This window comes from Zea mays, chromosome 5 (assembly GCF_902167145.1).
Source record: "Zea mays cultivar B73 chromosome 5, Zm-B73-REFERENCE-NAM-5.0, whole genome shotgun sequence".
NCBI lineage: Eukaryota > Viridiplantae > Streptophyta > Magnoliopsida > Poales > Poaceae > Zea > Zea mays.
In genome coordinates this window covers 213,507,365-213,519,338 of record NC_050100.1, presented here as the reverse complement: position 1 = coordinate 213,519,338, position 11,974 = coordinate 213,507,365, and the positions used below count along the sequence as shown (strand labels likewise).

The 11,974-nt window shown below is 44.8% G+C and overlaps 2 protein-coding genes across 3 annotated transcripts; one reads left to right on the top strand and one right to left on the bottom strand.

Annotated features, from left to right (window-relative positions):
* The first annotated feature begins 3,080 nt into the window (after positions 1-3,080).
* On the top strand, positions 3,081-5,587 carry LOC100283384 (uncharacterized). The gene is made up of 5 exons (NM_001156285.2): positions 3,081-3,709; positions 3,860-3,979; positions 4,284-4,416; positions 4,512-4,670; positions 4,919-5,587. Exons 1-5 carry the CDS (start codon positions 3,180-3,182, stop codon positions 5,078-5,080), a joined length of 1,104 nt encoding a protein of 367 aa, NP_001149757.1. The 5' UTR covers positions 3,081-3,179; the 3' UTR covers positions 5,081-5,587.
* Positions 5,588-6,927: 1,340 nt separating this feature from the next.
* Positions 6,928-11,407, bottom strand: LOC103627693 (ankyrin repeat-containing protein). 2 transcript variants are annotated; one of them, NM_001330584.1, is made up of 3 exons: positions 10,432-11,407; positions 9,350-9,759; positions 6,928-8,084 (listed from the first exon to the last, which is right to left on the bottom strand). In NM_001330584.1, exons 1-3 carry the CDS (start codon positions 10,718-10,720, stop codon positions 7,203-7,205), a joined length of 1,581 nt encoding a protein of 526 aa, NP_001317513.1. In that variant the 5' UTR covers positions 10,721-11,407; the 3' UTR covers positions 6,928-7,202. The 2 variants fall into 2 exon arrangements, with proteins under 2 accessions (NP_001317513.1, XP_008646212.1); XM_008647990.4 differs by having other exon boundaries at positions 6,949-8,084; positions 10,391-11,263.
* Between the last annotated feature and the right edge of the window lie 567 nt (positions 11,408-11,974).

Below are 11,974 nucleotides of genomic sequence, written 5' to 3'. Positions count from 1 at the left end.
TGAAATTGTTGTCTACTGGTCTACTGCAGTGCTGCCGTGTTGGTGCTGTACTGCTGTTTATCTACTGACTACTGTTGTTGCCGCTGTGTGTAATAATCTTGGTTCGGTTCCTGCCTTCCTGGAGTGCTGCCGTGTGATGGTGTTGTACTGCACTACGCCTGTTTATCTGCTGGTCAGCAGTCAGCTGGTGCCGTGCTGGTGCTGCCGGTTGGGGTTGTACGCCTGTACTGTTGTTTATTTGCTGTTAGAAACTTAGAATGAACTTTTTTTATGAGAATTACCTCTTTGATTTATTGATTTACTGTCAACTCTGTGTCTGTGTTGGAATGAACTTATTATTATTTATGTGATGTACTATGTATTCCTAAATTCTGTCTACATTATGTCCTGATAGCTATATGTATGCCTGATAGCTTTCTAATTATGTACGCCTGTATAGTGTTTGGGTTTTACCGAAAAACCGAAGTAAAAAACCGAAACCGAACTCCTCGGTTTTTCATTTTCAAGAAAACCGATCGGTTTCTAATGTCTAGAAAACCGAAGTTTTTTAGAACCGAAAAACCGAACCGAAGTTTTAAAAAAAACCGAATGCCCAGCCCTAGTCAGAATGCAAAATGTCGGCGGTCAAGAGTCAAGGTGCGTCAGTAAGATAATAAATGGTCTGAGCGAGCAGTCCACATATACAGTACAGTCTGCGTACCTGACAGACTTTAACTTCCACCCGGGCAGCCGGTCGGCGCTCCACTCCACTGCTTTCCAGTTTAGGATTCCAAGCTTGTTCGTGTTGCAAAGGCGCGCAGCTGCTGGTCCCTGCTGGAGTGAGCTGAAGCTGGGCACCAAAGCAATAGCAACAGTGACATCCATGCATGCGCCTGGCCTCAAAGTTCAGGCTTCAGACTCCCGGCGCAGGCCTGGCCACCAGCCCACCACCACCGTCGTCGCTTTTAGGAAAAGATGGGGGCGCGGCCGCCGCGGCGGCGGTCCCTCTGCAACAGTTGTGCATGCATGGCATTGAGAGCCCCTCAGCCTCAGCCCCAGTCCCCATCCCCGGAGGCTAGTGCCCGGGCCGACGCCAAGGAATCCGATGCTGCCGCTGGCTGGCTGCTGCTCACCGGTTTAGCTCGCCAGGTTGGTGACTGGTGACTGGTGAGGCACACCGCGCCACTGCACGAGAAGGACAGCGAGGGGCGCCGTGTGGATGGGCGCCGAGAGCGACCGAGCTGGCCAATAGCACGGGCGCACGGCAACGTCGGCACAGCGCAGCGGATCGGGCGGGCGCACGACATGTGTGCAAGTGCAATGGACGACGTAGCTTCAAGACTCGGACACCGTCCTAGCGCGAGGTCGTCTCGTCTGGCTGAGGTGAGGTCGTCGCGAATGATGAAGGGACACGGACGACACAATTTGGAAGGAGACCCGTCGTGGTGGCATATCTTCCGGCTCTGGCTGCATGTCCGCGCGCGATATCGCAGCGCCTACGGCGTACGAGACGCAGCGAGGCCTTCCTTCCAGGCCGTCAGCTACTGCTACAGTGCTACAATACGTGGACTAAGAACAACGGTATACTCTCTCCGTGTCCTATTATTTGTCATTTAGCATAGCGACATGGTCTATAAAATATAACTTTGACCAATGTATTTATTAAAATAAATAAACTCTTAGTATATTTATAATTTTATAAAATTACATGTTAAGGTAAATCAGAGCATACAAACATTATGTTTCAAAACTAAATAATAAATTAGTTATTTATAGTCAAAATTTTATAAGTTTGATTTAAATCTTGTCCAAAACGACAACTAATAGTACACCGGAGAAACTAGAAGAAGTTGAGCAAATTCACCAAATACGAAAAAATATCTAGTATATATACACATGCGTATAAGAATTTGTATATATCATACATAATAAATCAATAAAAAAATACTTGTACAATATAATTATAAATTAGTTAACTCCAACATAGATTAAAATAATGTGCCTCTACGATGATCGACCAAATTTAAAACTTCAATTATATCATGAGAGATGATCGTAGACGTCAATTCAATATTAATATAGATGTTCAAATAACTTTAGATAAAACCATATTCTATTTTATTTCATAGATGTGTTTTAATAAGTTTTGTAGCTAAAAGGATCTCTCAGTGGTTGTGGTTGTGATTGAAAGGGTTAATCTTAAAAATCCGTAAACCATATGGAGCATGGAACTTTTACACAATTTGACATGACTTTTATATCAAACCAATAAGTGATCGTATTTTATTTGGATCCAGATGGTTGTATACTTAAGGTGGAGCATTAAATTTGTCGCGTGCATAATAACTACCCGGTGACAACTTTGGATTGAAATTCATGAGTTTTATTATTAGTGACGGAATGGATGCTTCAAAATTAGGATAACGTTTTACTTAGATAGAGAAATTTATTTTAATCAAAGAAATTTCTATGTTTCAAGGTGTGTGTACAGGAGGGACTATCAAACATTCGATCCTACAGGGTCAACAACAAATGAGACAAATAAAATTTATATAAGGGCTAGTTTGGTAACCCCAATTTTCTAAGGGATTTCTATTTTCCCAAGAGAAATTAGCTCATTTTCCCATGGAAAAATAGAAATCCCTTAGAAAATTGAGGTTTCCAAACTAGCCCTAAAAGGAAGATCTGCCAAGACGCTAATACTACTCATATAGATGTAGCCATGCAGGAGTATATAAAGTTTTGTATACTCCAAACAGCTTGATATCTGTAATTTGGTTCCCATCCTAAGAAAGTCCAGACTACTACTAGCACTGCACCTTTGCTGCCTGAATGATGCACAATGACAGCCGTAAGCAGTAGCAGAGATAGATCAATGTGTACTTGTCGCGTTCAAAGTTGCTGTACCATCAGCCCACCAGCAACGACGACAAGTCGGGATGCAAAACTGATGGCTTGCGAGCTACAGCCCGAACCGCATCAGGCCCGGCCCAATCACAACATGCTATGCCGTCATCGATCCGTTCGGCTGATTGAGCCTGGCCCAAAACAACCAGAAGCGCAACCTTGGAATTGGAAGCGTAGCGAAGCGAGAGAGACTCGTGGCGTGGAGTGGAGTGGAGCTGGCCGCCGAAGAGAGACCCCGAGAGGCCGAGAGAAAGAGAGAGAGGCCGTGCTAGGTGTGGTGAGTGGTGACCCAGATGGAGGTGGCCGCCACGTCGCCGTGGCCGGAGGAGCCGCTGCTGCGGCCCCCATCTCCGCAGCCCAATCTCCGTGCCGACGCCGCCAGCTCCGGCGACCCGGCTTCCCCTCCTCCATCAGCGGTGAGGCCGAGTCGCCTCGCGGCGCTCATCGGGCGCGCGGCGGGGCGGCGCGGTCCCTCGATGCTGGTGCGCGAGACGGCGGCGCTGCAACTGCAGCGGAGGCGCGCGGACTGGGCGCACTCCCGCCCCGTCCTCGCGCTCGACATCGCCTGGAACGTCGCCTTCGCCGCGGCCGCCGCCGCCGTGCTCTCGTCCTCTGCCGAGGAGAGCCCCGTCAAGCCGCTCCGCCTGTGGGTCGTCGGGTACGCCGCCCAGTGCCTGGTCCACGTCGGGCTCGTCTGCGCCGACACCCGCCGCGAGACGCGGCGCGCCCGGAGATCGGCGTCTGACGTCGAGTCTGCCGGCGCTGGGACAGACAGCTCGGACGCCGACAGCGAAGATGACGAAAGGGCGGAAGGGAGGAGCAGGTGGGACACGATCTAAACCTCAGCATCTTATGTTCTGTGATGTGCTGGGATTAGGATTAGGGTTTATGCAATGGACTCTGAAACCGTGCTCGCTTGTGGGTGTGTGTTGACTTTTTTAACTGTTCTTCGATATTTGGATTACTCTCACAGCTATACAGGTCGTTGCGAGACGATGAACACGTTGATATCATTTCTGTGGTGGATCATTGGATTCTACTGGATATTCTCAGGTGGGGAGGTGCTCGAGCACGGCGCTCCAAGGCTGTATTGGTATGCCACCTTCATTTTTGTTGCATCTTGATTCACCAATGACAACATGCAATTAGTTTGGTTTGATTATACCAAGGTTTGAATAAGAATGTCATACTGGGTTTTGACGAGAATATGGAAAGTGCAATATACTATATCTTATGGAAGGTATAAAAACCGTTAAATATGTATCTAAGCTTCTTTGTTTCCATTTCAAGTACTTTTCAGTCAATACATGCATCTATACTTTCCCATAATTAAGATGTGAGCTGTTCTACTTGTCATCATAAGTTCCTAACTACCTGCTCTGCAATTCATTCTGCAGGTTAACCATTGTGTTTCTGGCCTTCGATGTGTTTTTTGCTGTGTTTTGTGTTGCTGTGGCCTGTTTCATTGGGATTGCACTGTGTTGCTGCTTGCCTTGTGTCATTGCTATTCTGTATGCTCTGGCTGGCCAGGTACTCCAATGTCAAGAGAAGTAGTTTTACCTGTACTGTTTCCATATGTTATCACAGACTCAGAGCGCTCAGTTCCTTTCATATTAAATATGTAGGAGGGTGCATCAGATGCAGATATTAGTGTTCTTCTGAGATATAGATATTCTGATCCAAGCGAAGATGGTGAGAAGGGGGTCGATGAAGGACTGATGATCCCTATCCTGAATAATAGTGGAATGTCAACAAGTGAGCGTATTCTCCTTCGCGAGGATGCTGTAAGAACTTCTGTTCCATGCTATATCTGTGTTCTTACTTCTTTCAATGTCTTCCTTTGCACTATGCTATGATCTTTCTATGTCTATTAACATGTCCCAAAAAAATTCCAAAAAAAGGAGCATAATGCTTACGTTGGCATTTTGTAAGGCATCAATGTGTTGTAAATTTTGCTTCTGTTCCAATGAGTTTTTTCTTTCATTTCCGACGTTTCTCTTTTGCTTTGCTGATAGATCCTTTGTTCCTTCAGGAATGCTGTATCTGTCTATCATCATATGAAGATGGAGCTGAGTTATCTGCTCTCCCCTGCAATCATCACTTCCACTGGCCTTGTATTACCAAATGGCTGCGCATGAATGCGACGTGTCCACTCTGCAAGTATAACATTCTCAAAGGCAGTGACAGTGCATGACCAACTTATTCTGACATAACTTCCGTACACAGCTTCCTTTCAAGTGGCGTTCTCAAAGCAATGCTGTTTTCACAGCTGTGTTATTAAGTGACAGTGATCTGTGTTTTTCTGTTTAGGATGTGGTGATAACCTGTAGATGGATGAAACCTTATTTACAATTGTCCTTGTTAATATCGCTTGTAAATACCTTTCGAGTTGTTTTCTACGTATGATGGAATTGGAATTGCTGAAATACTTTGTGATTCTGGTTTGACTTTATGCTGTTTTAACAGCTGTGTTTTTAAGTGACAGTGATGTGTGTTCTGCTGTTTAGGATGTGGTGAGTGGTGACAACCTGTAAATGGATGAAACCTAACTCAGTCACCCTAATATCGTTTGTAAATATCTTTGGAGTTGTTTTCTGCGTTTGATCTTTGATGTAATTGGAATTATCGAAATACTTTGTGATAGGCTCACTGTTTGCACAGTTATGAATAATATTGAGAATAATGCAGCGCTTGCCCATCTAAAATCTCGGGTAGGTTCTCTGGCCTGCATAACATTGCTGATGAATTCAGACAACAAAAAAAAAATCCTGGAGCTGCTCGTGTACATCAGGCTTTTCTACAGAGCACCCTGTACAATTAAATTTCCATTTCTTTGAGATATAATCATGTCGACGATGATATTACTTCTGTTACAATATGGTTATTCTATTCTGGTTAGCAACTGCAGGATCTCATGCAGTATCTTTCATGGGAGAAATTTGTCAAAAGGGGTCACTCGGTGTGCCGCTCTACAATATGGGTTATGTCTTATTGTTGTCTCCAGCAGCTTAGATCGTTTTCATCAGCTCATCTATATGGTCACCAAAAATACTGTAAAGTGGAGTTTGAATATATGGATGAGTAAGTTGTTGAAAATAGCATTACCCATCATATCTCTCATCACATCCTCTATTTTAAACTTCATTTTGTGAACAATGCAGAATAATGTTTTACACGACTAATACATGATCTGCTAGACAGTTTACCGTTGTCAAAATGTGTCGTTCAGATCATATATGTTTGTGAAAATACCCTACCTGGTATTTTAGACAACTGGCAAGTGGACCCAGCAGCAGACATGGCCAAAATACCCTGTTTTTTCAAGGTCTAGTAGAGATACTGTAATAGTAATGACCAAAATAGAAAAGTAGTCCTCTACAGGCCCTCAACAGCGGGAGTTTGAGTGGGGAATTTGAGAACCTAATTTTTAAGGTCTAGTAGAGACACTGTTAGTGGATTTTCTTCTACCAGTGATTAGAAATAAAATAGGATATGGGTATGGGTTCTGCTAGAGTTGCTCTAAGAGCAAAGTTAAAAATCAGAACCATGCCTGCAACTAGAGGATAAAGTGAATGCACTCCAATAACTATTCCCTGGTCAAATTAAGGGTATGTGTGCATATAGGAGTGACAACTACATTTATATTTCAAACTGCTTTATTAGATTTCTAAGCTATAAACTACTACCTCCAGTAAAGAGTCAACGCTAGTTCCAGTTTACCACAGGCAAATGAATCTTGTCCTAAACATCAAGTAATTTGAGAGAGTACATATTTTTCAGCGAGAATTTATGAACCAAATAGGTTGTCCTAAATGTAGACAAAGCATGCTTGCATTGTTGAACAGATGTTGTATTACAGTTCTATATATCTATTCTTTTGTAAGAAACATTAGTTAGCATGCCCTGTACGCTCGGTAAACTCATCAATTTTGAATAAGAAGGGTATTCTATCCCCTCTAATCCACTCCGGATTTGTGGTTTCCAAACTATCCCAGAATAATTTCGTTTTCCTAAACATGCTCTTTTACATTCCACTTTTTTGGTTTAGAAGGGGAATAATGATACGATACAACGTGTAGCCAATTCACAAGCGGCAACAGTTTCAAGCATGCTCAGTACACGAGTAACTTTTGGTCATATACTTGCACTTCATAATAGGTGCAGCTCTTCATTCTTAGATATAGTACACGAGAAGGTCCAACTGCGGCTCACCACAGACCTAAAAGGTTAAAACAGCTAAACCAAATATATACACGAACCATTTGCACTCTCCCAATTGCCTCTTCTCATGCAAGAGTAATTACTGTTACACCTTCCTACAGGGCATATATCTTCTTCTCATGATCAGAGAAGGCTTCCAGATCTGAAAAACCATCATGGAGTGACCAGGAGAAGGACTTGCTGCCGCTTGCCCTCTTGATGCGGCGCTGTCTGTCTTCGCCAAACTTGAACCGTGGGCGCAACAACAGATAGGCTAGGAACAGGAGGGTTCCAATCATGATCGGACCTCCGATGGCTGATACTGTGAAGGCCATCCAGGCATGCTGCGGGCCAACTACAACATATGCCAGTGAGATAAAAGCCGCACCTGTGCTAAGGCATGCGGTCCACATGAGCTTATTTACGATCTTGATAACTTGCTTCTGGGCACCAGTTTCCCAGGCAACCAAGGTGATCTGCACGACGACCACCGCGAGGGAAATGAAGAGAGCAGTTGCATTCAGAAGGCAGAAGACACGAAAACCAGTAAGCTTGGCTATTTGAGCCTCACCAATGTCTCCCCCGCTATTCACATCTTGGAAGTATTGACCTGGCAAATTGAATATGGCAACGAAGGCAATGGAGGCAATCAGGGTTGCTACCATGGTGACTGAATTGATGGTGTTCTGAATAGCTTCTCTATGCAGTTTCTGCAATTCTTTGCGAATCCCAGTCACTCGTTTATTGGTCTTAGCATTCTCGCTAAGCTGTGCCTGAACATTGTGCTTGATATCACTCACAGTTCTCCTCAGTTCTGATGCCTCATCAATTTTCCCCACATTTCTGGCATTCTTTGCACCAGCCTCTGTCAACCACTCTATTATTTCCGTTTTAGACTCACCATAAGGAACTTTGTCAGCCAAATCCATAGCTGTTTCATTTTGAATATTGATAGCATTAATTTCAAGTGATTCGTAGCTAAGAAGAAGCTGTACCATCTGAAAACAATAGTGACCAGTAAGGTAAAATAAACTTGGCAAGTCAAAGCAAAGCATCCTTGGAATCAAGTATGGACAATTCCCACAAAAATATAAACATATGTTCAGAGTTTGAGAACAAGGTAACTTAGAACCTAATTCCTGTCTCGTCGTTAGCTTATATTTTGGCTAGATTCTATACAGAGTTAAAATGTAAATACTCCATAAAATAGAAAAGCAATCCATCATTCTGCAAGTTTGTGGATGCCTATTTTTTATCTTTCTTTAATACTCAAGCTTCATTTATATAATGTTTTAAGGCCTATGTGGAGTGGGCTTGTTAGAATTGTGTGTTGAAAACTCGAAATGTCAGCCACACTTCCACAATAGTGGGTAGACCCAGTGACACTTCCACAATAGTGATACTGAAATATTAGCATCCAGATACATTCCCGCGCCTTTGCAATGACTTAGTAAAACTAGTGGCAGGCAGTTAACAGCAGCAGCAACTAATGTCTTAGTGCTCTATAAGATGGTTATGCGTTCTTAGATATATGGTTGCTCTTTTTATAAGATGCTCTGCTCCAATAAGAAACCACCATTGCTTACATACGACATGTTTTTCGCACTGACAAATTTTGAAGAAAAAAACACTACTGCAAAAAACGAAGAGAAAATTGAGTTTCTGGCTCCACCCCTGAAAAACTGAGCATGGCATTCTAAAGGCTCTAATTCATAGATTACTCTGTATAAAAATATTATGTTTACATTTTGTATGTTGTATCTAACAGATGCATAATATGATTGCTCTCGGGTTACCCTCTGCATATCTCCATGCATTGGTATCCTCCCAAAGATATATACAGATCAGAAGTCCTATCACCCAGCATGCACATCCTGTTAATAGTTCTGACCTTCAAATGCTTACTCAAAATTAATGTGTGCACCTCATCTCATACCAGTCTTAGGCTCTAAATATTCGCAACAAGGTACAACTTTTGAAGTTTTTGCATCAATGCTGCCACAAACTATACTGATAAGAATTGGAGTTGCAACTTGTAACTAGGCAGTACACTCTATACTGTACATGCCAACGAGCAAACAACAGTGTGGTGATAAAGTACCAGCTCAGGGGGGGGGGATTCGAAAATGAGGGCAAATAAATAACAAATTGGCTACACACTGAAACCACGCCTTACAGATATAACAGTGTTATAGCTCTCAATGCAGGTTATAGTCAGCAAGGGTTTTTTAAGGTGGTGCAAGACACCTGAAAAGAACCATACCTGGGGCCTCCATTTCCGTGTAGCTATGTGCAAAGCAGTATTTCCCTTCTTGTCCCGCACATTGAGAATGGAAACATCAGCCATCAGTAACTCTTCCACTACATCTGTGTTCTTGCCTTTCACAGCCATGTGAAGTGCAGTTTGTCCCTTCCTATCCTTGATCGGAACAATTCCTGGATCCCTCTCTATGAGTGCCTTGACAATACGATGGTATCCAATCCTTGCAGCAGTATGTAGGGATGTCTTCCCGTTTTTCCGCACAATCCTTATGCAGCTATCATCAGTGTCCAGTATAGCATTTACCACATCCAAGTGATCCTTGACAGCAGCGGAGTAGAGGGGGCTAGTGTTGGAAGAGTCACAGACTGAGCAAAGCCCTGGCCACCGCCCCAAAAACTCTTTCACAACCCCTGTTACCAATTTCCAAGTCACCTATAAGTTACTTTGATCAAGGAAAGAGGGTAAATAATAGATTGGCTACGTTTCTTACGATATTGCTCATGATACTGAAAATCCAATGCGTCATTGACTTTTGTAACTCAGTATGGATATACTACGAAGACTTAAATAATACGTATTAGTTCCATTTTAAAATTACCAGTACAAGCATATGCAGCACAGCTAGCCTTTTATCATGGCAACAATATGTATTACTCTACTATCAGTCTATTTACCAGGAGAGAAGTGTATAGGATTCCTTGCTAAAGTGTTATGGTAGGAACCTCATCAGCAGTGAATATGAGGTACTAGCTGACAGTGAATCAACTTAAAACATCCAGAAACAGTTAGAACTGTCAGCAGGTTGGGATCACCAGCAACCATTTCTATTTCCCCTTTGTGAACTGAAGTGCAGAACTCGAAAATTTCCATCTACAGCCCGCCCAGTCACTGCCAACAAGTTGAACTTCGAAGCTCCGGATGTCAAACAAATTCCAGCCTAGACCAGCTGAATGATGCCAAGAGTAAAGCCTATCACCTGAAGACAACAAAGAGTTCTACCCAGTCCCGTTCATAAAAAGCAAACCCCAAACGAATCCGGACCTTCGATCCGCTCCCACAACATCAACAGAAGGGGAGCTCACCGGTGTGGCCCTGCTTGGCGGCGACATGGAAGGCGTCGAGATCGAGGCGTGAGCGGACGGTGGCGGCCTCGAGGTCGTAGAGCGGGAGGAGGAGGCTCACGGTCTCCTCGCTGCCGGCCTCCGCGGCGACGTACAGCGCGGTCTCCCCCGCGTCCGTCTGCGCGGCGGCGAGCGCGGCCAGGGAGGTGCCCGACGCCTCGGCGTCGGCCAGGAGCGCGCGGACGGCGGCCGCGTCGGCGGATCGGACGGCGGCGAAGAGCGCTTGGTGGGAGAGCGGCGGGAGATCCATCGGGGGGTCGGCTCCGGCAGCCGCGTGGGCGTGGTGTTGCCGCCGCTGTCACTCCAGCGCCTGATTGATTGGTGGTGCGGAGTGCGGTCGCCGCGGTAGTGGTCAAGTGGACCTGGACCGATGTGGACTCGGTTTTGCTTTGCTTTCCTTGGCGGCTGTGAGATCCTTTGCCACTCCTTTTCTCCGTAGAAGAATACCAGCGGCAGAAAGTGAAAGGAGCGGCACGCGGCAGGGAGCAAGAGGGAGAGGAGAGCACCCCGGACGGGACGGGACGGGCACCCGGTGCTTTCCATTGCATTCCATGGGGCCTCGCACCGTCGCACTCCCACCTTGGTTTGTTGCAGCGAGACTGACGCGAGGCGGAACGCACCTGTGTCTTGCCAATCGAGCAAAAAACAGATTCAGAATTTCAGACGCGAATCACGGCTTTGGTTCTCGGATGCAAATACTGAAGCGTTCGGTGTTCTCATCATCGAACAAGTGCTACCATTTGTGCTGTTGAACGATTGGTGTTTAGACTAATATATGCCACCCTTTTAAGTTCTCTAGTTTGGTTAGTTTTAATCAAGACGTGCTCCTGGAGAATTTAATCAAGCTAAATTGATGTCGAACCTATACTTTGGGAACAGATTGTAAGTCATACTCCCTTAGGCTTCAATCTCGTTTATACGGCACAGAGATACACATAGTGTAACATCGTAAGGTCTCCTAAGTTTTACTTTATGATTATTTGATATTATATTTGATCAACCATATCAAGTTTACATTATATTTGCTATGAAAGTTATTAGTCTGATTATTGGTCAAACATTTTGAAGTACGAGTATGTCGAGTCCCAACTGGGACTTTGCAACTCTGCTCCATTTTCTTCTTCTCCTGAGAAGTTATTTTTTAGAGAAAAAGGAGCAACAACACTGCGCCTCTTAATTAGGGCTACGCAGCATGCTCAATTAAAGTTGTAGCGCCGATGGGACTTGGTGATATTCCATCACAAAAGAATGCATCTAACCCGAAGACGTTGCCCCCCCCCCCCCCACGTTCCCGTCCCCTGCTTTCAGCCCATCTAACATGGGCCTCCCCCACTCTACTAGGCCCCATCTCTCGTTCGTCGCAGCCTACGTATACCGTACACCGATGACTTGCCTATCAGCCTGTGCTCAGTTGCCGGCGAGTGCCTCGTGTTGCATGCTCTCCCCGGCGGTGATAGGTAAGATCTAAATCACGGTTATTAATCACCATGTCTCCAGGTGTAAA

Bases quoted from the DNA above. Each gene is read 5' to 3' on its own strand.
- LOC100283384 (NM_001156285.2), top strand. From the start codon at position 3,180: ATGGAGGTGGCCGCCACGTCGCCGTGGCCGGAGGAGCCGCTGCTGCGG. The intron at 3,710-3,859 runs GTGGGACACGAT...TTACTCTCACAG, and splicing joins AGGGCGGAAGGGAGGAGCAG to CTATACAGGTCGTTGCGAGA. The intron at 4,417-4,511 runs GTACTCCAATGT...TTAAATATGTAG, and splicing joins TGTATGCTCTGGCTGGCCAG to GAGGGTGCATCAGATGCAGA.
- LOC103627693 (NM_001330584.1), bottom strand. From the start codon at position 10,720: ATGGATCTCCCGCCGCTCTCCCACCAAGCGCTCTTCGCCGCCGTCCGA. The intron at 9,760-10,431 runs GTGAGCTCCCCT...AATTGGTAACAG, and splicing joins CGCCAAGCAGGGCCACACCG to GGGTTGTGAAAGAGTTTTTG. The intron at 8,085-9,349 runs GTATGGTTCTTT...TATTGTTTTCAG, and splicing joins CACGGAAATGGAGGCCCCAG to ATGGTACAGCTTCTTCTTAG.